This window comes from Typha angustifolia, chromosome 5, assembly GCF_048772165.1.
Source record: "Typha angustifolia cultivar Huaian chromosome 5, ASM4877216v1, whole genome shotgun sequence".
In the NCBI taxonomy this organism is placed as follows: domain Eukaryota; kingdom Viridiplantae; phylum Streptophyta; class Magnoliopsida; order Poales; family Typhaceae; genus Typha; species Typha angustifolia.
Window position 1 is genome coordinate 3,660,093 of NC_133243.1, and position 26,130 is coordinate 3,686,222.

General features: G+C 36.4%; 2 protein-coding genes across 2 annotated transcripts; both read left to right on the plus strand.

Moving 5' to 3' along the window:
* Positions 1–226: 226 nt before the first annotated feature.
* Positions 227–1,589, plus strand: LOC140760155 (caffeoyl-CoA O-methyltransferase 5-like). Its single transcript, XM_073096991.1, has 5 exons — positions 227–405; positions 518–597; positions 686–830; positions 913–1,044; positions 1,130–1,589. The coding sequence occupies exons 1-5, from the start codon at positions 313–315 to the stop codon at positions 1,421–1,423; spliced, it is 744 nt and encodes a 247-aa protein (XP_072953092.1). The 5' UTR covers positions 227–312; the 3' UTR covers positions 1,424–1,589.
* A 22,502-nt stretch (positions 1,590–24,091) lies between these two features.
* Positions 24,092–25,393, plus strand: LOC140760312 (caffeoyl-CoA O-methyltransferase 5-like). Its single transcript, XM_073097234.1, has 5 exons — positions 24,092–24,252; positions 24,380–24,459; positions 24,538–24,682; positions 24,759–24,890; positions 24,971–25,393. Exons 1-5 carry the CDS (start codon positions 24,160–24,162, stop codon positions 25,262–25,264), a joined length of 744 nt encoding a protein of 247 aa, XP_072953335.1. The 5' UTR covers positions 24,092–24,159; the 3' UTR covers positions 25,265–25,393.
* Positions 25,394–26,130: the final 737 nt, after the last annotated feature.

The following is a 26,130-nucleotide window of genomic DNA, read 5'->3' on the forward strand; positions in this document are numbered from 1 at the left end:
ATCATCTTTGTACGTTTATGCAACGCCGGTCAGCTCCGTTCTTCCCCAACGAAATATCAGTGGAAAATAGGGTGCGGAGAACGACTTTTGTCTTACTAGCTAACTAGAGTTTAGTTAGATGGCTTTGAGCAGACGTAGTATGCTCAACGAAAGTTCTAACTGGTAGCCAGAAACTCGGTCAAATAAATAGCTCTCCTTCCCCGAAAGATATCTCTGTCTGCATTATATAAATCCCCTGCCTCCCCCTCTCTAATCCTACCAATAACGAGAGCTATTTTTAAAGAGAGAGAATTTTATTTAGCACAGAGGCTGATGGAAGCAAAGATCAAAGCAGAGGGATTGGATCCACCGACTGACAAAGATAATGGACCCAAGAGCTTACTCCAAAGTGAAGCTCTTTATCAAGTACTATTGTCTTTCTACTCTCTTTTAATTATATCGATGGAATTAAACTTCCCTTGATTCTAATATCTTTAGTTTGAAATTTTAATATTATTATTCTCTCATGTAATTTTAGTACATACTGGAGACGAGTGTGTATCCTCGCGAGCATGAGTGCTTGAAGGAGCTCCGCGAGATCACCTCCAAACACATATGGTACTTCTCATTTGATATGATCGTTTAAACTAATTCGCTGGACACGAAACGAAGAAAATTTTTACAATTAACGTGGAAATTCCAACAGGAGTCTCATAGCCGTCTCCCCTGACGAGGGGCAGTTCTTGAGCTTGCTTCTGAAGATGATCGGCGCCAAGAAGACGTTGGAGATCGGCGTCTTCACCGGTTACTCCCTTCTTGCCACCGCCCTTGCCCTCCCCGACGACGGCAAGGTAATCAATCTTACGGCCTTCTTATGGATTGAAGCAATATAATTTAAAACTAATTATGTAAAATAAATATTTTCGGTCACAGATCCTGGCCTTGGATATTGACCGGCGGAACTACGAACTGGGGCTTCCTGTAATACAAAAGGCCGGCATGTCACACAAGATCGATTTCCGCGAGGGTCCTGCGCTGCCCGTCCTCGACAAATTGCTGGAAGATGTGAGATTCTCTGCCATCCATTCATTTATGGAAACTTGAATTTTATTGCGGCGATTGACGTGTGTTGAATGTGAGTGGAGCGCAGGTGGAGAACCATGGGACGTTCGACTTCGTGTTTGTTGATGCGGACAAGGACAACTACCTCAACTACCACGAGAGGCTGCTGGATCTGGTGAAGGTGGGCGGCGTGATCGGGTACGACAACACGCTGTGGTTTGGGTCGGTGGCGCTGCCTCCCGACGCTCCGCTTCCAAAAACACTAAGCTTTTACCTGCCCTTCGTCAAGGAGGTCAACAAGGCTCTCGCGGCCGACCCTCGTGTTGAGATCTGCCAGCTGCCGGTCGGCGATGGCATCACTCTTTGCCGGAAGATCAAGTGATCGTAATCTACACGTTATTGTTCGTCCTACTTAATAAAGACACAATCTGTCTGTCTTTCTACCATGTTGTGCTTCATTTTTTTGATTCGTCAATGTTAGGTATTAATCATTGGATCATAAAATTCATATTAAAACAATGAGTAGAAAGAGATTTGATTTGCAGAAACATACATGAATCTATTGGTGGAGAAAAGTAAGCATGAGATATCCTTGTGATAGTCTTCCAAATCTATTCTTAATGAATATCACAAGATTTTTAAAAAAAGATGAGATATGTGAGAAAAAAATCGCTAAGCTAAAAGTGGGGATCATTGCCACTTAAAGTGAAAACTACCATTTAGCAAATATAGTTTTCTTTGTTTCTAATTTTACCCCCCATAGAAAAAGAAATTATATGATGGTATCTGCTCATAAATTTCATGACACTTATACTCTTAAGCCAATTAATAATTAATTAGATCACTTAATTTTAGACATTTAAATGATAGCCTACACATTTTAATTATTTACATATATCCCAATTATTAAAAATAATATAAATTAATCTAATAATCTCCCACTAGGCTATATATGTAATCTAACAAATGTGTTTAACTTTATGAGCTCAATAATTTACTATCATTATCTTAGAGTATATTTGGACAATCTCGTCAGTCAACTGTATTGGTATAGTATCAAAGCAGTCTTCGTTATATTAATCGAAATTGGATCCATCAATGGTGACATATACCAACATAACTAAATGACATAGATCAATCATAGATGTGTAGTATAGAAATTGCATGCAATGTGATCCATCCATGCCTATTTCCAACTTGTCCTACTTTACTTTATTGAGATCATTATTTAAAAAAAGAAAAACTTAATTGAGTGCAATAAACTCAATATTTTATTTTTGAAGAAAATAATCCAAATATATAGAAAATATTCAAAATGTAAGATAAATGAATAAACAAAAAATAATACAAATTCCCACTAAAACTACATATCTTCAAACAAAACAATAGCCATATGAGTAGTTTTCTTTTTTTTCTTTTTTTTTTTGAATCAAGGAGCTATATTACAACTAATTAAAAGGAGATCAATTACAAAATCTCTTATCCTACCGAAGTAAGCCCTCTAGCTCCTCCAGCAAATGAAAATCACTACCACACCATGCGCCTGGCCACTAACATACCCTTCTTGCTAACCCAATCTGCAGTTGCGTTCCCCTCCCTGAGGATATGCTTGAATGACACCCTTCTGAACTGCTCAGTTAATAGCTTATATTTTGCTACCATGCCTTGTAACTTCTAAGGCGTTGGTCTTTTGCCCATTTAGCATGTTCATCGTAGCCTCCGCATCCAGCTCTATAATGACCTTGTCCCCTCTACCCCGAGCTTCTTGGAGGCCCGTTATAATACCCATATGAGCAGTGTGCTCATGAAAAGAACTTGGGTGATAACCATATTATAAGCGGATCCACTATAATGGGGCTTGTCCCAATATGCTCTATAGATATCTATTCACTCTGCACTCCTTTTTTTTTTTTTACAAGTAAAAACTTAATATCAATATACTTTGATTTTGTGGAGATCATGTTATTATTGAAACTATTGACTTATTGTGACAAAATAATTTGAGTAGTCTTTCAATACCCTCCAAATTGCGTAGCATAGTGACAAAATTCTGCATCCATATTCTGTTATTGGATGCCTCATAACATGCTACAAAACTATACTGCTATGGTGGATGAAGCTATGAGTGTTTGCTTGATAGACTTCCAAGAAATAGCTCTACCAGCCAATAAGTCAACATAGCTAGATGTGGATCTACTACTATCTTAGTATCTGGCAAACTCTAAGCCAGAATACTTAATGATCTCTAACTGATCTGATCTACTATATGTGAGCATTCACTCTTTTGTTTTCTGTAAATACCTCATAACCCGCTTGGTTGCTTTTTCAATGATCAATACTAGGGTTACTCTAATATCTGCCTAATATGCCAACAATGTATGCAATATCTGAACGCGTATATACCTGAGCATATATTAGACTCCCTATAATTGAAGCATAAGGAATTTTCTACATTTCCTATCTCAAATATTGACCTATTTGTGGGATAATAAAACTTGTAACTCCTTGATCGCTCAGCATAGCCAATAAAATAGATGCTTACTGTTTTGGAATTCAATTTCCTTCAATGTGGCATATAAGACCTCGCTCAGCTAGACATCCCCAAACATGTAAGTACTTTAGACTAGATTTTTGGTTGGTCCAAAGCTTATTATGCGTTTTTGTAGCCATTTTAGTTGGCGCTCGATTTAGGATATAAGCTATTGTTTTGAGAGTTATACCCTAAAGTGACTCTAGTAAAGTAGAATGACTAATCATACTCCTTACCATATTTTTATATGTCTAGGTTCATCTTTCAGATACACCATTCATGCGAGGTGACCCTGGTATGGTGTATTGTGGACTATCCCACATACCTCTAAGTATTTATCAAATGGTTCTGGACGTTGTTTGTCTAATCCATTATATCCCCTAAGTTCATCCGCCAAGTCTATGTTCACACTAATGAACATTGGTTGACTCGGTCCTGCCGTGGTTGCCCCAAAGGAATCGGTCTCATAGTTAAAGTTATCATGGATTGAGTCTTCCCTTGTCTATGTGTTCTCTATTAATTTCCTTGTTGATGCCATCTTCCTTGTTTCCACCATTAATAGAGGTCTGAGGTTCACCTAGCTTTGATACTAATGATAGGCTACGAAATGATTCCTTTAAGATCTGGATTGATTGTAGAAAGCAGTCCATGTAACTAAAGGAAAATATTCACCAAATATTATTCTATAGTCAAAAAATTATGAAAGTAAGTTAGATCGATCCATAACTTTCGTATCTACATTTTTTATATTTATAGCCTTCTCAGATTCGAACTACAACTGGGACAAAAATATGATATAGTGGGAATGAAGGTGGTAGTGATGGATGCAGTAGATGTTAGGGTTATGGATGGTAATGGAGATGAGGGTTGATGGTTGACGTTGTTTAATGGATAAAGATGAAAGGGAAGAAGTGGTCGAGATCTCAAGAAAGAAGGAGGACTCAACAGACGAGGGAGATTAGAAGTTGGGAGAGACCTTACCAACGATAAAGATGGTAGGTTGGTGAAGAAGGAGGAAAGAGATTAGGGTAGAGAGAATAGAGAGAGGATAGAGGAGGCCATAAACCAATATTCATTAAGCATTATGATTTTGGCTGCCATCCATACCTTTATAGAGTCTAGCCAATAAGCCAAAATAATAATTATTAATCTTAATTCTAGTGGACTCCCACCGAAATCATTGCCAACTCGGGTGGATTCGGACACCTTGATAAGGCATCGACAACACTAGTTTTGGTCCCCCTTTTATACACCAACTCGTAGTCATATCCAAGTAGTTTGGACACCTAGAATATTTTGTATACAATTGCCAACAATTAAAAAACCTAACAATCTCCCCCTTTGGCAATTTGTGACAAAACAACTAGATTACAAGATATTACAAAGAATTCAAAATGAGCATTCAACAAGTCTAGAAGATTTCGCACTTCAATCCCTACAAATAATAAAAATATACCAATCCAAGATCAAGTGAAAATAACTTGAAATGAATAACAATCCAAACACAAGTTATCAAGCAAGCATAAGTTCAAAAGTACTTAAGCAAAGTTATTATGCAGTAAACATAGACAAGTAAACTCTAATAAACTCCCCCTATGCCAACACTCCCCCTACACCAATAAACTCCTAAATTTTAAACTCACGTCTAAACTCACACATTCTCCCCCTTTTTGACACAAATGCCAAAGACTAGAAACTCGAAGGGAACTGACGATGAAGAATCGTCAACACGGAGTCGAGGTAGGTGATGAAGGCAGCCTTAGTTTCTTAGTAACTGTAGCTTTTTTTTTAGGCATTATAGAGAAAGAAAAAAGTCGCAAGATTCAACATATGCCCAAAGCATACAAAAAAATAACAAGAAATCCAAAAATTCTAGAAACCATGAAGACCCTAAATGAAATCCATCTTCCACTTAAAAATGCTAAGTTATCACGTTCAATCGCAAAAGAAACATCAAGGTATTAATTTTAACATGATCAAAACTCGAAACTACAAGAAATCAATCAAGATCAAGAGACTTAATTAAATAAAAACTAAGAAAATTGAGGAATGGTCATACCTCACAAAAAGTGAAGAAAATCTTGAAGTTTCGGCCAAAAGACTTTAGATCTGGAGGAGAACTACCCTCTAAAGAAGTTTGAAGTGAAAAATTTGATAAAAAAGATGAAAATCTTGAAAATTTGGGGTTTTTTTTTTAAAATCAGTAAAAATAAAAAAAATCTTTTTGGAGATGCACTTCTAAAAATTTCAAAATAGATTCAAGACATAAAATATGACAATCAAATGAAATAAGTTATACACAGATCAATCAAATCATCAAAAGCATATTATGATCAATTCTAATGCATCACTCAAAATTAAATTAATCTTGATTGATCATAACAATAAGTATATACAAGTTGAGCATAGATAACATGAAACTATCTTCTTAAACAAACTTTCCTATTTAACCAATAATGCAACACAGTAGTCAAACCGACTTAGTATAAAAAATTTTACACTTTTTGACTTATTCTCCATAACATGACAAGAATTTTTCCTGTAATTTTTTTTACTAAAACATATAGGTGCAATGATAGCTTTTATACATGAGTAGGTAGCCCTTTTCTTGTAGTACAAATCAAACAATGTGCAAGAAGAAATTCACATATATCATTTTTTTTAATTTGCAAATAATATACGAGTCAAACTGGACTCTAAACAAGACAGCTTTCACACTAACTCATTGTAGACCTTTTTATTGATCTTTTATGAACAAATTTTTTATGACTAAGAATGAGGTCAAACTGTGCAAATCAAGGTTAATAGTGAGCTATTTAAAAAAATAATTCATGATATCATGCTCACTCAAGAATACACATAACGCACGTTATGAGTGCATTAAATTTGGTTTCATTATTATAGAAGTTGAGGGAGTGACAAATTCAAAATTGATACAATATACTACAAGATGACAAAATTGACTATAATAACTCATAATCAAGAGACAAATCATATTTTTATGTCAAGAGTATATTATTGAATCTAGGAGTACATCAATTTTTTTTTATGACAAAAACTCTCGACAAATCTGAAACTAAAACCAAAGAAAATTTCAGAGTGAAAGAAAACCTAAAAAAAACGAAACGAAATAAAAAGAAACTTGCAAACTAAAAATAACACAAATCCCAATAAAATCAGTCCAAAGTACGAATCCCTAAAGGTGTACGAAGATACTCAAATCTCTGTATATTCAAAGGTTTTGTAAACAAATCTCCCAACTGTTTCTCTGTCTCAACATGTTCGAGTGCTATTATTTTGTCTTCAACTAACTTGCGTATAAAATGATGTTGGATATCAATATTTTTTGTACGCAAGTGTTGAACAAGATTTTTTGATATATTAATAGCACTCATGTTGTTACAATAAAGCACCATAGTATCTTGTTCAATGCCGTAATCTTTGACCATCTGTTTCATCCATAGTAACTGAGAACAACAACTCCCTACTGAAACATATCGAGTTTTGTTTCTTACTATGCCAAGCAACCAGATTATTTCCAACGTAGAAACATGCACCTGAAGTACTTTTTCTATCGTCACATGAACCTGCCCAATCAAAATCCATATATCCCAATATGATAGCACCCGAGTCATAAGTAAACCAGATATCTAAATCAAATGTGCCACTGACATATTTTATGATACGTTTCACAGCAAACAAATGAGTCTTCTTAGGTTCAGACTGAAACCTAGCACACACACCGATACTAAATGCAATGTCTGGTCTACTAGTAGTTAAGTACAAAAGACTATCAATCATGCTCCTATATAGTGTCTGATCAACACTTTTTCATAAAGTGTCTTTTCTAGTTTGGTAGTTGTACTCATATGAGTTCTAGCATGTTTTGCATTGTTACATTTCAGATTATATGAAGTTCTAATAACATAGCAATTATCAGATGTTCTAGATCCAAAACATATAACATTACCATCATGATCTAGAATAGTACAATCATTTTTGAAGAATTTTACCTCATAACCTTCATCACAAAATTGACTGATGCTTAGTAGATTTGCTTTCAAGCCCTTAACATAAATAACATTTTCAAGAATAGGAACACCTGAAGTACTTACCTTTCCTTTACCTATTACCTTGGATGAGTTACCATCTCCAAATGTCACAACTCCCCCTTCATGTTCTTCGAGATTAGAAAATAAGGATTTGTCGCCTGACATATGTCTTGAACAGCCACTATCTAAATACTACAAATCAGAATTTAAAGCTTTCAAGGTTGTATGCACAACATAACATTTCAAATCACTTTTCTTGACCCATATGGCCTTTGTTTTCATCCCATAAATGAAAGCACTTCTAGGTTTTTGAAAAAATTTGCAATGAGGTCGAATATGCCCTAGAATGTCGCAATAAAAGCATGTTGGAACAAATCCTTTTCTACTCACCTTTTGTCGAGGAGTATGACTAAAGTTTACCTTTGGTGCTGTTGAAGATTCAACAGTTTGTAGATTCAACTTCAGTTTAGAAGCATTTATCCAAGATTGTTTTGTAAATGCGGTTGATGACTTTAGGTATTCTTCCTTTTGTATACCTGCAGAAACGAAGACAGTTTTATTATTATTTGAATTACCAGTGTATCCAACACCATACTTGTCTTTTCCAGAGATCTGAGCTTTTAGAATCTCGTCAAGTTTGTTCTTCCCTTTAAAAAATGTTACTTCCTTCTGCAATCGCTCTAGTTCAATTTCATCAGCCTTCATCTTATTTTTTGTATTGTCAAGTTGTTCAGAAAGGTCTTTGACACGTTCAAGTTCCAATTTGTACTTCTCCTCAAATTTATTTATTTTCTGGTTTGATTACCTTGAGTCGTTGAAGTAGTCTAAGATTGCTTTTCTTGAGTTTAAACGACTCCAAGTACAAGTCATTATATGCCTTTTGAATTTCAGATTCATCTTCCTCAGCTGGTAACATATCAAGATCATCTGTACTATCAGTATCAACAATAGAGTCAGTATTAAGTAGAGAAGTAGCAAAGGCTACAAAGTTTTCTTCATCTTTTTCAGAATCATCATCAGTTTCATCTGAGTCATCCCAAGTAGCTTTCACAGCATTACCCTTCCTTTTGAGACGATTAGGGCATTCTTGTGCGATGTGTCCAAAACCAGAACATTCAAAACATTGAATTTTATTCTCAGAATTCTTATTTTTTTGTTTGACATTGTTGTTGCTCACACCTGTATTCGAACTCATATAATTCTTCTTTTTTACAAAGGCTTTGCTTTTCTCAAGTTTTTCAGCATTCAACTTGTTTGGCTTTCGAAAGAATTTATTAAACAATTTGACAAACATAGTCAACATCTCAACATCTAAATTACCTTCATCATCAGACGCCTCTAAATTTTGTTCAACTGTGGATAGGGCCATCCCTTTGGACTTCCTTGGTTTTGAAAGACTGGACTCAAATGTTTGTAGATTTCCTACCAATTGTTCAACTTTCATAGAATCGATATCCTTACTTTCCTCAATAGCTGTAACTTTCGCCTGAAATCTTTCTGGAAGAGACCTAAGGATCTTACGGACAATTCTGTTTTCAAGAATTTTCTCTCCTAGGTTGAAACTGGAGTTGACTATATCACTTAGCTTTGCATAGAACTCATCAAATGTCTCATTCTCCTCCATACGTAGAGTTTCAAAATTAGTAGTCAACCTCTGAAGTTTCGAAAGTTTTACAGCCATAGTTCCTTCATGAGTTGTTTCTAAGATCGTCCAGGCTTGTTTTGCTATCTCATAAGTAGAAATTCTTTTAAATTCTTCCGAGGAAACATAACTAAAAATTGCGTTTATTGCTTTGCTATTCCAGCCAACTTTTTCATAATCTGTCTTATCCCATGACTCAATCGGTTTCTCAATAAACTTATCATTCACCATGTACATTGGTGGAGTCCAACCGTTCATAATGGCCATCCACACTCGCTCATCTATAGACTTCAAATAAGCTCTCATCCTAGCTTTCCAATATCCATAATTTGATCCATCTAAAATAGGAGGTCTAATAGATGATGGTCCATCTCTATGAAAATCCATGCCTATCTGATCTCTCTCAAAGAGTGAAAGAACCTGCTCTGATACCAATTGAAAAAACCCCTAGACTACACGTATGTATCTAACCTTTAGGCAATGATATCGTTTGATCGCTTAAGTAAAAGTCGGAAGAAATATTAAAAACGAAAGTAGAGATGAACACCAAGATTTTAACGTGAAAAAACTCAAATAGGAAAAAAACTACGGATCCAAATTCAGATCAAAACCAATCACTAGAATATTAGCAGTTACAAGACTGACTCATAAAACAACCCGTCGATCCAAATGACTTTGTTCCTCTAAGTCTTGCTCGCTAGAACCCACGATTCACTGTTTCTCGTGATTGAAATCCAACCTCAGTAGCCCTCGAGATTGATCTTTCATCTAGATAGCCCTTAAGACGAAAGATTAAATTCTTGTAGATGAGTGGAACCTTGTTAGTTGAAGAATCGATGTAGCCTCAAGAAATCTCTTTCAATAATCTTCTTCAACTACCCTAGAGATAGGGTTTCATAATCTTTATATATGATATTCAAGATAGAGCCAAATCCGAGTCTTATCCGTAGTAATGATCTTCAAGATAGAGCCAAATCCGAGTCTTATCCGTACTCACGAAAGTCCAAGATTTTCAAACTTCATTGGTATGACTTGATCTCATCAACTTTGCTTTAATAATTTTGCAATTCTTCAAACCAGAGATTTTCTAGACTTATGTAAAGCTCATATACATGTAAAAAATACACTTAGAATATTTTGTACACAATTGCCAACAATTAAAAAACCTAACATTATCAATTTTTTTATCACTTACTTAGTATGTAACAAGTTTTATTTAGCTTAGTACGAGGTCAATGATGTATTCGGAGGTGACAATACAACAGAGGATCAAACTATTAAATAGAGACTAACTTATCTAGATATAATTATGTAAATATCAACTCTATAATTATTAGGACATATAAATCATGAGATAGAATAAATCAACCTTTAAAATTATAAGCACTTCAAAATTATAAGATAAAAATAAAATAGAAAATAACCTAAATAGAAGAGAGGCATCCCCTAGCCACGTGAGTATGATTAGCTACTCATAGTAGATTCCTTATTTATTTATTTCTCTTTTCTCTCTTTCTTTTTCCTTTCTCTTTTCTATCTTTTTCTCTCTTTTTTGGTACTTTTTCTGATATATATTTCAATGCCTCTAACCCTCTATTTATAAGAAATTTTAAAAAATAACTGTTTACAGGATTTGCTGCAAGGTAGGTTGTAGGAACACATTGCGACTGGCTAGATGGGCGACACACGTGTCGTGCTGGTGACACAAGGTGACGCGTGGCCCACTAGCATGTGCGCTACTCATGACCTCAGCAAGCGGGATTTGCTGTAAAGCAATCTGTTGAAGTCGATGCGTCTGCTCGCGTAGCAGTGTGTGAATAGGCGTCGTGTTTGCTGGCATAGCTAGATAAGGATCAGATCCGCTACTTGGGCAGAATTTTATGCAGAGTCAACTGCAAAGTTTTGGTGCATCCAAAATCTGATTTTTAATGTTTCTATCATCTAAAAACTTAATTTTTGCAAATCTAGCACTTGTAGGCTAGGCACAACTTCCCTAAACTTCATTTTAGTAATAAAATATATCAAGAATTTAGCATTTTATAAATTGAAAAAAATTAATTTAGAGAAACCTGTTTACACAACTAAAAAGACATTTATGTTATAACAATTAAGCTAGTATTTTTAATATTATAAGGGCATTTTTTTGCACTTATCACACTCCCTAATCAGCTTATTGTTGACTCTAGCAATTCAAGCATAAAAAAAACTAGGAAAACTCCCCTAAATAGTTTTTAAAGAAAATTATAAAAAGAAAAAACTATTTATGCCACTTTCTAGGAAACATGATTGCATTTGACAGATGCAACAAGCCGTTAAACTCTTAGGGTACCCTAGTGGACAAGTGTTGTCTCGTGAGGGTTTTCACAAATGCTACCCACAAACATTTAAAAACATGGAAATTTTTTTTCAGAAATATAGACTTAATGCAAGATAATAAGATCATAAACTCATAAGCATGTGATTAGTAAAAAGATAATTTCCTATTTCCAAGTATAGCAATAGTTAAAGTAAAGAGGATAACAACTTCTTTCTTTTTCTTCTTTTTTATTTTTCAATCATACCATTCAATGAACACTTTTTCCTTCTTGAGACAACTATGCTATGTAGTTTAGTAGAATTAATTTAATATTTCTAACGTTGAATAACCTTCCCTTTTGACTCAAATCTTACCACTTTTTGATGTGGCGAGGTTGAGTTTAATTGGTAAGACATTAGTTTATTATTATTATTATTATTATTACTATTATTATTATTATTATTATTATTGATATATATAAAGAAAATTAATTAAGTCAAACTCTAGGTTAAATTCCTTTTAAGTTAGCATGATCCTTTAAACATATGATGTGAAAAGTGCGTGAATCACAATATTATTCTTACTTCAACAATTAACTATGTTATCAATAGGAAAAGTAAATTTTTTGCATAATGATACACATGTGTATTTTGAATAGATATAATCAAGTATATAGAAATTAAATGATAATGCATTGAGAACAAAAATATGGTTCTAGGAAAATTCAATACTCAACATACACATTGTTTTCTCCCTCCCAAACTTAAATATTGCATTTTTCTCAATGTAATAAAATATAAAGAATAAGGAACAAGTAACTGAAATAGAATGAAATCACCTGAGATGTTAGAGCAGACTTTGAGAGCTCAAAATGTAAACGAGGCAAGGCTTGTAAAGAGGGTCTACAAGAAAGACACACTCATCTTCAAGTACTAATGTGTTGATAATTGGTTTAAGCCTTTGACTATTGATTTTGAATATGTGTCGATACACCTTATTAGGGTCTTTTCATATTACATTAGTTATTTATTTTTATTAAAATAAAATTTCTGTAGGTCACGTTCAAACGCGGAAGGGGTCGCGTTCGAACACCCTTGCGAACGTCTGCATCAGATTTGCAAAAACAAAGAATGCAAAATATGCGTTTGAAATCCTTCCACCTCTATCGTTGGCAAAGTCTCTTCTAACTACTAATCTCGCTCATCTATCGAATCCTCTCTCTTCTTTGGGATCTCAACCACTTATTTTCCTTCATCTTTATCCCTTAACCACATCCACCATCCACCATCCACCTTCATCTCCATAATCATCCATAACCTTAACATCCACTCCACCCGTCACCACCACTATCACGCGCGTTCTTTAATGTTTTTATTCCAGTTGCAGTTCAAATCTGCGAAGGGCATAAATACAAAAGTTGTAGATCACGGAGTTACAGATCTAATCCAATTGATTTAGTAATTTTCTGACTACAGGAGAATATTTGGTGAATATGTTTTAATAGTTGCACGGACTAATTTATGTAATAAATCCAGATCTTGAAGGAATCGTTCCGTAGCTGATCTTTTGGTACCGTAAAATCATCAAATTGGTATCAGAGCCTATCAGTTTGGTACCGTAGAACCCATCATATGCCCATCTTTAGAATCTTCTACTTCTATTGTGCCATTTTCAAAGATGCGCTTCATGATGAAGGATCCATTCCACCTAGACCTCAATTTGTTGGGATGTAAATACTGTTAAAATTATGTAGAACTTCTTGATCCTATACAAGTTGTCTTCTTAGTATTTTCTTGTCATGGAAGGATTTCATATTATCCTTTGATATTTTAGAGTTCTCATAAGCATCAATATGCAACTCCTCTAACTCAGTTACTTGGAGTTTACATATATTACTTGCTTCAGTCGGGTTAAAGTTGATCAGCAACCTGTGTGATTAATGATTCGAGTCTCTGATTCTTTTATTCTATTCCTCTATGAATGAAAGCATAGTTTATTCTAAGAGATTCCTTTAAGAGGGTTGAGGTTGGTAGGTGCAGAATAAGGGTGATATTGTTGTGGCGGTTAAGGTGTAGGTTGTTGCTAAGAATGTTGCTTATTTCTCCAACTAAAGTTGGATGGTTCTTCCAACCTAGATTGTAAGTGTCTGAGTAAAAAGAGTAAGGTTTTATGTAAATTCCAATATATTACATTGCTATTCATGTGTATTCCTCATTCCAGAAAAAGTTGAATAATTCTTAGTAAGGTACAGCAAAAGTGGCCATTACCTCTTTTATTTTGAGGGCTTCTATCTCTTTTGTTAGACCCTCAATTTTAGCCCAAAGGCTATCTTCTTTTCAAAGATGAAAAACCACTTCACTTGAAGGAGTGGAGGTGAGTCTAGGCCTACTAGTAATTTTAGTAGCACTTGGGCTAGTCCAAGTATGAGCTATTTCAGCAAGCTCATTTAGATATTTGATACGCTCTGATACCAAATTGATAGGCTCTGATACCAATTTGATGAGCTCTGATATCAAATTGATGGGCTCTAATACCAAATTGGTATGCTCTGATACGAAATTGATGGGTTCTTGTACCAAAAGATCAGCTACGGAATAATTCCTTAAGATCTGAATTTATTGCATGAAGTAGTCCGTGCAATTATGGGCAAATATTCGTAAAATATTCTCCAGTAGTCAGAAATTTATGAAACAAATTGGGTTGGATCCGTACCTTCTTGATCTACAACTTTCATATTTACGCCCTTTGTAGATTCAAACTGTAATAGACACGAAAATATGCAATAACGTGGGTGATGATGGTGGTGACGGATGGAGTGGATGTTAGGGTTATGGATGAGTATGGAGATGAGGGTGGATTGTGGAAGTGATTAAGGGAAGTAGACGAAGGGAACGAAGTAGTCGAGATCCCAAAGAAGAGGGGTGGCTCGATAGTCGATGGAGATTAGAGGTTAGAAGAAACCTTGCCAACGGTAGAGGTGGAAGTATGGTGAAGAGGGAGGAGGGAGGAGTTTAGAGAGAAGATAGAAAGCAAGAAATTAAGAATCTAATAGCATAATGAAGTTGGCTGCCATTCACATATTTATAGAGACAAGCCAACAAGTCCTAAAACAATATGAAACTCTAATTCTAGAGGATTCTCGTCAATCGTATTCGAACGGGCCCAATCGCGTTCGAACGCACTTAAAACGCTCCATCTCTGAATGTGTGAACGCGATACAGGCGTTCGAACACGGGCGTTCAAACGCACAATATGCGTTCTCCGTATTTGTGAACTTGATTCAGGCGTTCATAAGGGCGTTCGAACGCAACCCCTCTTGCGTTCGAACGCGATCTACAAGAATTTTATTTTAATGAAAATAAACACCTAATGTAGTAAGAAAAGATCCTAACTAAGTATATCAGCCCACCACGCTTCCCTCACCTTGCCCTCAAGGTGAAAAGTCAGGAAAACGCTCCATGATATTAGTTTCCAACTCCCGTGTAGCCTCATCAGAAGAGAGAAGAAGAGAGAGGAGGAGAAAGAGCTCACCGGCGCTTGTGGAGGTGGCGGCGGCGGCGATAGTCCGGCCTCGGCGAGAGAGAGAGAGAGAGAGAGAGGTTTAGAGAGAGACCAAACGGGAGAGAGAGAGAGAGAGAGAGATTTAAAGAGAGAGAGGGAAGGCGGTGAGGGGGGGTGCCGGTTTGCGGCGGCGCCGGGGCCCGCCGCGGCCAGCTGGTCGCAGCCCATTGGCTGCGGCAGCGGCAGCGGGCGCGTGGCGCCCCCACCACGCCAGCTGCATGCGTAGCTTGCATGGGCACGAGGCCGGCCACAGTGTGGCCGATCGCGTCGTGCCCAGAATTTTTTTTTTTTTTTTTTTTTTTAAGATTGGGTTGTTACATTTTCCTTCCCCCTTTATAAAAATTTCGACCCCGAAATTTAAATCACATTGGTATTGTAAGAAAATCTACAAATCTAGTTCTACTATCTTCCAATCAAATCGACAACTGCATAATCTTACTGTTTCAAATCTATAACTTATACCACCACAAGTAGCTCTCTTACAAAATTAAATTTTCTAGATCTAAGCCATATTCTACTCCAAAATACCTCAAGCTATACCAATTTATCACTTTTCCTCCTAACTACAATAATACACATCGTAATGCAATAATCACTTATGGTAATATGATACAACCTATTTAAGTAAATTATCTTCAATCTGCTGAATAGACACTCCGATCCCAAACATACTCAATGGATTATTCCTCAATACTATCACTAATACTAAGTGGAACGATAAATACAAGTTATTTCAAAAACATCCGAAATACTTTAACTCATGCTCCTCTTCCTAAGCAAATAATCTCACTCATATAAACATACTCAACATCATCCGATATCCTTATCAAATTTAGGCGATAGCACAAACTCTCTTATTTAAAGTGCATTGCTCATATGCTTAAACTATTATACAAATTACTAGATAAATCAATATAAGAGATCATACCTATCCCTATAAGACTACAATATCAACGTGTATTCATAATACATTCTTCAGAATAACATATAGTGCAACAAATCCAACCTATCAATGTAAATCCTAATGCAACCTCAAATGAAATTTATATCCTCTTTTGATTTATAACATTATATTCCTTCTTAATCTGTAATATCCAAAAGGTTAAATCCAACTATCTCAAGAAACATACATGATAAACTTTATAATGATCATCCGATCAATCACTTCTATATCCAAACTATTCACTCCTCGATTCACATAATTCCAGTTTAATCATTATTTAGTTAATTACGATCACTACTAGTATATCCACCAAAATATCACTTAATGATAACGATATTCAGATCCAGAGACTATCTACTGAGTTCTACGAAGTAATCTAATAATCTCTTCAATATCTCGATAGATATAATATTCAATTCAAAATATTAATCCATTGCCACACAAATATTTGTTAATCCATCATACTTGATCTTTAAGAATACATAAACATATCTTAGACAAATCTACAAAGTCATTGTACATGAACTAAAGTTACTAAGATTAATCTCCCGAATTAGTAATGCTATTATGATCTGCTAATAAAATAACTGGCACTAACTAATTCATATAGATCAGAAGACATCCAAAAATATAAATTATAACATTCTTGCAACCTTAACTTTGTAATTTACTAAAAGATCACACTCTCACAAACTATAATGGAACTAATCATGAAGTCATTATCTCTCAATCATGAAATCATTGTCTTCCAACCAAATGTCTTTATCTTAAGACTTAAATGTAAACTTGTAAGTCTTCACAATCATTAAATCAATCTAATCATTCAAAAAGGCTCGCTTAATAACCTCTAGTAATAATCGAGCATGTAAGTCAATGGTTAAATAATTGCTAATATATTCACTTTCCTATACATCATTATCTATTTATCATCTAGTAGTATAATAAACATCCATCGATACATTATACATGAAATATCATAGTCCTCTATATTCCTTTCATTATCGTCCTATGAAGCAATTAGTTTAACTTCCAAATTATTCATCAGTCATAACAAATGGTCAAGTCTATAGGTTCTATGAATAACTCTATCAAATTAACTCTCCAATTAGTATCATCAAAAACAACTAACATGTCAAAACACATAATATCTCAATCTAACATCCATACCAACATATCTCATTCCTAATTAAACCACTTAAACCTCTTATTTCTTCAAAAGTCTCAATTTAATATTCTATCACATCCTCTATACAAAGACCATTATATATACTGCACAATTTAATCGTATAGTATCATCAACATCCTTCTACAACATCATTAATATCACCTAATAATTATAATAACATAAGTCTGTATACTTGTAATTAAAATTCATCACCCAACATACACGATCTTTAGGCTATAATATTCTTATCCTCTAAATCAATTTTCACTGACATACAAGATATATCCTGAGACTATCAACTTTAGCAACTATCAATCACCCTATATCATTCCTTTCATTATCATTCTTTCTATCTAATCAAATTCACACAGTCAGCAACCTATACATTACTTCTCAATTACTGACATCACTCACAAACCAATAACTGTGTCCATGTCATATTTCTTATACCCATTACCCTATTTGGTAATCAACTCAAAGGTTTAAATAAGATGTTAATCCTCTAACAATATTGCTAGTTATACATATCCCTACTAAATCACCTATCTTATCGATACAATCAAAATTTCATACCTAGTAACACAATATATGAACAACTCCATATATCCAATATTATGCTCCACAGACTACGACACCTCAATATCAATATTAATGCATGATTTTAATAATACCTCTTCCTATTTATTAGTCGCTCAGATAACTTCTCAATATACCAATATCACCAATTATTTCTATCCATATGGACAAGTATCAAAACTTAATAATCTTAACATCACAACCTAGATTCCTATATCAACCAATTTATATCAAACTCATCGAGATTGACTACTAGGGTAACCCTAAAATAAACCGACAACTACTATCTTGATGGTTTGCTAGATCATCCTAAAACCTAAGCTCTGATACCACCTGAACTATAACGCCCCCCGCCCGGCACGGCACGTGCACGCCCACGCGCCCACACAGCATGCGCGGCGCACAAGACAGGTTGGGCGGGGCCCGTCACGCACAGATACTCTCCTGTGCACCTATAAACATGACATTATCAAATAACACCTACTAACATATCCATGATCACATAATCCATCGTCGAATAAATCGTACTATCAATCAAATAAATCTGTTAACATATGAATATCCAAGTCCACAATAATAAACACTAGACCGCTACATAATATGGCAGGACCCATACAGGCCACAACAAACCATCAAGATACAACTAAACAGCTGATACACGAGTGCTATAAAAATCTGACATATACTATATAACTCATCATCTGATACAATAAGGTACAAATATAGCAAACAACGATACAACTCAATGTCTGGTTAAACTATCTTCCATACCGTCTCGCATCAATAGCTCACCTCATCATCACTATAAAATATCTTCTCAAGATATCTCAGGTCGCTATCACGTACCACAAATCTGAGGGGTTAGAAAAGAAATAAAGAGAGTCATGAGCAAAAGGCTCAGTGAATAGACCTTACCCCGAATCAGTGATGCCAAACAAAGAGTAAATCATGTACTAGATAATATGAATTAGACAGAGCATCATGTCATGAATGAGTATATGAATGTATCCTCAATAATACATAAATGAAAAGTAGATAACATGTCATAACTGATAAGAATACATAATCCTCGACAATGAATAAATAGGTCACCACGTCATATAATCATCATAACTTTCTCTCTCAAATATGACACATGATGCATGCCGACCATGACAATACTATGAAATCAAATGCAATCATATATGATTAATATTGACTACTCGATAATCAGGTAACCGAATGATAATGAAATCATATGCATTTCTCAACATCATAATCATCACCGACATCTCGGTATAATATCATCATACTAGACCACTGTGCACAGTCAACACCCGGTACCCGGTCTCAACATCATGCCCAAAGGCTCCGAGCATACTCTGCCATCCGTAAGGAGTATCTCAAATATAACCATACCCTGCCATCCGCTAAGGGTATCAACATCCATCCAGACCGGGCACCCCACATAGTTGATAGAACCCTCGTGAGGATAACTCGCCACATATGCCCTAGCGAACGGCATGTGTCCGATTGTCTGTGTGGAACAGGAATCAAGAGAAAAATGATGCAATATAGTCTCCAACCATATATCTAACACATGCATACTCCCGCTAGTCTATCACATGCACACTCATGCTAGAGATTATCTCGACATAAAACCATAACAGTATAATCATCTCCAACCATCCTTATTTATCATTATCATACTCATACCAAAGATCAGCCTAATTACATGCATGATAAAAATATGCTCAACGGTAATCATTTCTAGATAAAGTCATATAATCATGCTGGAGGCCAAAACATGCATGTACATAATATATAATATAACCTAATTTGAGAAAGAGATCTAGGGGATAAGACTACTCACAGTCTGATCAGAAGACACAAACCACGCATCTCTCACGTCCGTCAGGTAACCGAGTGACACTCATCGCTAGCAAGGTCTACGGGGTCTCAAATAAGAGGGTTCGGAGTCTGAAAATATTTAAATAATATGATGTTAGCCGTTTATCCCATTTAGAATTCATTGGTGTAAAATATAATAAATTATTTGATTTTATTAAATAACTTGATATACCTTATATATATATATATAATTATGATAACCTTATTCAATTATATGGCAATTATTACTTTTACTTAACTAGTTACTAATCATACATATATTAATTATTATTCATAAATATAAAAATGATTATCTGAGCTCAGCATTTTATTGCATAGAAAATAATATATAATAATAATGATAAGTTGCTAGAAACACATTGTATACTCAAATGTATTAAATATATGCATGTATAAGCATACATAAACATTAATAGAAACTTATAAAATTTAATTATTTTTAATAAAACTAACTATATAAAATATAAGATTATTATCTATATGATTACATGTATTAATCTAATAAACAGTGGTTATACTATATATAATCATATGCAAGTACTTATAACTATAATTAATAAATTATTATACTAATAATACTTAACTAATACTTATGCTAGAGAGTATAAATTATTAAAATAATCTATCATCCAGATAACTGATTCACCTAAATTTTAAAAACTAAATCATATAATTAATATAAACAAATTAAAAAGGGAGCAATCCCTTGCCACAGTGCTGGGCTCGGCACTGTCTGCTACAGTGCTGGGCCGAGCCCAGCACTATTGCAGAAGGGAAATAGCTGATGAAGATGAAGAAGAAGAAAGAAGAAGGAAGAAAGGAAGAAGAAGAAGAAGAGAAGAAAAGAAAAGAGAAGAAGGGAAGAAGGAGGAGGGAGGTGTGGACTCGGGCCGACGGGGAGGGCACCGGCAACTGGTGGCCAGCCAGCTGCCGGCCTCTCGCCGGCGGCTCGGCTCCGACGGGCCCGAGCCCAAGGTAAGAAAAAGAGAAAGAGAGAGAGAGAGAGAGAGAGAGAGAGAGAAGAAGAAGAGAGAAGAAGAGAGAGGAGGAGAAAGAGCTCACCGGCGCTCGTGGAGGTGGCGGCGGCGGCGATAGTCCGGCCTCGGCGAGAGGGAGAGAGAGAGAGAGAGGTTTAGAGAGAGACCAAACGGGAGAGAGAGAGAGAGATTTAAAGAGAGAGAGGGAAGGCGGTGAGGGGGGGGGGGGGCGGTTTGCGGCGGCGCCGGGGCCCGCCGCGGCCAGCTGGTCGCAGCCCATTGGCTGCGGCAGCGGGCGCGTGGCGCCCCCACCACGCAAGCTGCATGCGCAGCTTGCATGGGCACAAGGCCGGCCACAGTGTGGCCGGTCTTGTCGTGCCCAGAATTTTTTTTTTTTTTTTTTTTTAAGATTGGGTTGTTACATGGCAGTATCGAGTTAGCGCGATAGTGCATCCACCGCTCTATTTTCCGTTCCGTTTTTTTATTGAATTTCATAATTATACCTTAGCAAATTTGTGACCCATCGCTGCTGTGCCGGAGTGTGTATGCGTTGTCCCATAAAGTATTAAAGGCTCCTTTGATCGATTCGGATAATGAATCGCCTACCGATCAATTAAAGCCTCAACTTTATCACCGCATATAGAATTGCCAACATCTCTCTCTCTCATAAGTTGATAATTGCTGAGGATTTTATGATAAAGCCTTGCTAAGATAGGCAATGGGACGTCCTTCTTGCATTAATACAGCTCCTATGACGACACCCGACGCATCACATTCCACAATGAATTCTTTAGTGAAGTTTAGTAATGCTAGAACGGGTGCCGTCGTCATTGCTGTTTTTAATTTTTCAAATGCCGAAGTGGCTTCATCCGTCCATCGAAAAGAGTCCTTCTTCAACAAAGAAGTGAGAGGAGCAGCGATCTTACCATATCTGGTGATAAAGCATCAATAATATCCGGTCGGCCCCAAAAATTCTCTCAATCTGGTGGTAGTAGTAGTAATAGGCCAAGCGATCATGCATGCAACCTTTTGTAGATCCGTCGCTACACCATCCGCTGAAATGATGTGGCCTAAATACTCCACCCTTGGTACTCCCCATAGGCACTTAGACTTCTTGATCTTTAATTGGTTTTGCTTCAACAAATTCAACACGTCCTCCAAATGCCGCCAATACTCCAATTCAGTCCTGCTATACACCAAAATATTATCAAAAAATACCAAGACATACATTCGCAAGAGAGGCCAAAATATATCATTCATGAGGCCTTCAAAGGTAGCTGGAACATTGGTGAGACCAAAAGGCATCACTTGAAACTCGTAATGCCCGTTTGGAGTCCGAAATGCAGTTTTGTGAACATCCGACCGGTGAACTCTAATTTGATGATACCCGGCCCTCAAGTCAAGCCTACTAAATATAGTTGCCCATGCAAGCTCGTCCAGCAACTCCTCGATAACCGGAATGGGATACCGGTCCTTGACGGTAATAGCATTTAGTGCTCGATAGTCGACACAAAAATGCCATGTCCTGTTTTTTTTCGCACCGAAAGCACGGGGGATGAGTATGAGCTATGACTTGGTTGTATGAGGCCTTGCTCCAACATCTCGGCTACCATATTTGAGATAAATTCTATTTCCACATGTGGATACCTATATGGCCTCACGTTCGCTAGTGCAGCCCCGGATACAATATCTATGCGATAGTCCGCTGCTCTCTTCGGTAGCAACTCTTGCGGCTCCTCAAACAGTCCAGAAAAGCTATCTAATAAATTAGATAATTCAATGGTAGTACCTGAACTCGTTTGAGGCTCATCTCCTGCTGGTCCTTAATGAAAAAGATAAGCTAAACCATACGCACAAGGCAACCCCACCATAGGCTGCATCGCAGGATTCGGTGAAGACCAAATACCATCAAGCCACACATCTTTGTTTCCTTGTTTATATTTCATCCACATACTCCAGAAATCAAATGTGACGGGTCCCAAACTCTATAACCACTAAGCACTAAGGACAATATCCGTTCCTCACAGCGCCAACGGATACAAGTCCACAATGATGTCGTGTCCTTGTACCCGTATACCGATCCGGCGACACAAGTTCTCCACCCTAAGCTTCATGTCGTCTCCAATAGCAACGTCAAATCCCGTGGTCGATTCGGCATCTAAACTCAATCTCCTCACTAGCCTCTCGTCTAGAAAGTTGTGTGTACTCCCTGAATCGATAAGGATGTGCACACAATGCTTTCTAACAAGTCCGTCTACTCGTAACGTCCTCAGCGCGGAAGTACCCGAATATGCATGCATCGATATTTGAAAGCGGACGTTCGAAGTCGCCCAACCGCGTTTAAACGCACAATATGCGCTCTTTGTATTTGCGAACCTGATACAGGCGTTCACAAGGCGTTTGAATATAATCTACATGAATTTTATTTTAATAAAAATAAATACCTATTGCAATAAGAAAAAATCCTAATTAAGTATATTATTCTAATAATGTTATTAGTGGCCTTTTAGCAAATCTAGCTAACTGATCCCTATACCTCTGCATAAATTGTAGGATAAACCTCTATTTTCACTTTTTTTTGAAACAAAAGGGAAAGGCAGACAAGACATGTAAACTAAAAGCTTAGAAAGAAAAACTAAAACTTAGAAAGGGACAGACCGATATGTAAACTAAAAAAGAAAAGGACGTGCATGTAAATTAAAAAGGAAAATGACTGGTATGTAAATAAAAAAGAAAAAGAAAAAGACAATGTAAACTAAAAACTTAGAAAGAAAAAGTCTGGTATGTAAATAAAAAAGAAAGAAAAAGTCTAGTATGTAAATAAATAAAAAAAGAAAACGACAGAATTTAAACTAAAAACTTAGAAAGAAAAAGACTGGTATGTATATAAAAAGGAAAAAGATTGGTATGTAAATAAAAATGAAGAAGACCATTGCGTAAATAAAAAAGAAAAAGATTGATATGTAAATAGAGAAAAGGAAAAGATAATAATAATAATAATAAGTAATGTTACTGATCAAATCAGGACTGATCCGGACATAAAATATTATAAAATTTAGTTGATGATAGCGATAGAATTCAGTAGTTCTGGTTTCACGACTACTATTAAATCTTAAGAGTTTTTTCCAATGTTATTCAAAGCTCAGTCATGTACTATTCGTTTTCATCGTTGTCATTACTACTCTTCCCCAACAAAATAACAGTGGAAACCACGGTCCAGAGAAACGACTTTTATGTTACTAGCTAACTTTAATGAATCCAAATTTCAACGACTTTTATGTTACTAGCTAACTTTAATGAATCCAAATTTCAAAGGCTATGCGAAACGAAAGTTCTAATAGGTAGCCGGAAACTTGGTTAAGTAGCTCTCCTTCCTCTACAAGATATCACGTCTGCATTATATAAACCCCCAGCCTCCCACTCTCTGATCCCACCAATAACGAGAGCGTTTTTAAAGAGAGAGAATTTTAGCACAGAGGCTAGCTGATGGAAGCAAAGATCAAGGCAGAGGGATGGGAGCCACAGGATACCAAGGAATTGGGATCCAAGAGCTTACTCCAAAGTGATGCTCTTTATCAAGTACTATGTCTTGCTACTCTCTCTCTCTCTCTCTCTCTTAGTTACAATGATGGAATTAAACTTCCCTTATTTCTATTATCTATAGCTCAAAATTTTATTATTATGTTTGCATGTGACACAATTGTAGTACGTACTGGAGACGACTGTGTATCCTTGGGAGCCTGAGTGCATGAAGGAGATCCGCGAGATCACCGCCGAACACCCATTGTACTTCTTATCATTTAAATTATTTCGCCCGACATAAAACGAAGAAAACATTTATAATTAATATGGAAATTAAAACAGGGGTTTCATGTCCGTCACCCCCGACGAGGGGCAGTTCTTGAACTTGCTGCTGAAGATGATCAGCGCCAAGAAGACGATGGAGATCGGCGTCTTCACTGGTTACTCTCTTCTAGCCACCGCCCTTGCCCTTCCCGACGACGGCAAAGTAATCAATCTTACGCCTACTTATGGATTGAAGCACTATAATTTAGAACTAATATCTAAATAAATTTTTGCGGCAGATCCTGGCCTTGGATATTGACCGACAGAACTACGATCACAGCCTTCCTGTAATCCAAAAGGCCGGCGTGTCACACAAGATCGACTTCCGCGAGGGTCCTGCTCTGCCCGTCCTCGACAAATTGCTGGCAGACGTGAGATTCTTTGCAATCCATTCATTTATGGAAACTTGAATTTCTAGCGGCGATTAACGAGTCATCTTGAATATGAGCAGGTGGCGAACCATGGGACGTTCGACTTCGTGTTTGTTGATGCGGACAAGGACAACTACCTCAACTACCACGAGAGGCTGCTGGATCTGGTGAAGGTGGGCGGCCTGATCGGGTACGACAACACGCTGTGGTATGGGTCGGTGGCGCTGCCTCCAGACACTCCGGTGCCGAAAATAATAAGCTTTTTCCGGCCCTTCGTACTGGAGATCAACAAGGCGCTCGCCGCCGACCCTCGTGTTGAGATCTGCCAGCTGCCGGTCGGCGATGGCATCACTCTTTGCAGGAGGATCAAGTGATCCTAATCTACACGTTACTGTTCGTCCTACTTAATAAGACACACTGTATCTTTCTACGATGTTGTGCTTCATTTTCTATCGCCATTTTGGGCCCCTTTATACGATGTCGTGCTTCATTTCGCAGTGCTATTTTTAGCCTCACCAAATTTATTTATAATTTTGCCTCACAACCCATTTTAACTTTCTCTAGCATCACCCCATGTTTTAATGAAAATACCAAAATTACCCCTACACCAACTTTGATGATATCTTCTTGCATTAAATGTCAGGAGATGCTATTTATAAAATTCGAAAAATCTAATTATCTCTTCTCTCTTGCGAAAAGATATACATCTTATGAATACTATTTTTGAAATCCTTATTCTCCAAATTGCAAACCATCCAAAACCTTGATATCTTCCTTGCTAGTGAGAGCTCTCCCCTACTCGAACCACATTGCCTTTTCAATATTTATGACCTGAAATTCAAACATGTTAGGATGACTCTAACACATGTTGTTTTTCCCTCTCTTTTGTATTCATGATTATTTTCTTCGCATTTGTTGTTAGCATAGTTATAACATCCGCCACCAAACACATTATGTGACCTGCTAGTCAATGTTTCAACACAATATATAATTTCACAAATAATATAAATAAGAAGGCTATAACACCAAGGCCACAACAAGCTCAAAATACATATACATAGCAAAATAAGACAAAACCCATATAGGAGCTACAAGTCATTTAACTTTGTTTACATAAATTAATTAAGAATAAGAATAAGAAGACTCAATCTAGTCTTCACTAGATCTGTAACGAACTCCAGCTCATCTACTAATTTGAAAATATTTTTACCAGAAAATGGTGAGTATAAACCTCAGCAAA

Excerpts from the sequence above, each read along its gene's own strand:
- LOC140760155 (XM_073096991.1), top strand. The coding sequence starts at position 313 with ATGGAAGCAAAGATCAAAGCAGAGGGATTGGATCCACCGACTGACAAA. Across the intron at positions 406-517 it reads AAAGTGAAGCTCTTTATCAA|TACATACTGGAGACGAGTGT; the intron begins GTACTATTGTCT and ends ATGTAATTTTAG. Across the intron at positions 598-685 it reads ATCACCTCCAAACACATATG|GAGTCTCATAGCCGTCTCCC; the intron begins GTACTTCTCATT and ends AAATTCCAACAG.
- LOC140760312 (XM_073097234.1), top strand. The coding sequence starts at position 24,160 with ATGGAAGCAAAGATCAAGGCAGAGGGATGGGAGCCACAGGATACCAAG. Across the intron at positions 24,253-24,379 it reads AAAGTGATGCTCTTTATCAA|TACGTACTGGAGACGACTGT; the intron begins GTACTATGTCTT and ends ACACAATTGTAG. Across the intron at positions 24,460-24,537 it reads ATCACCGCCGAACACCCATT|GGGTTTCATGTCCGTCACCC; the intron begins GTACTTCTTATC and ends AAATTAAAACAG.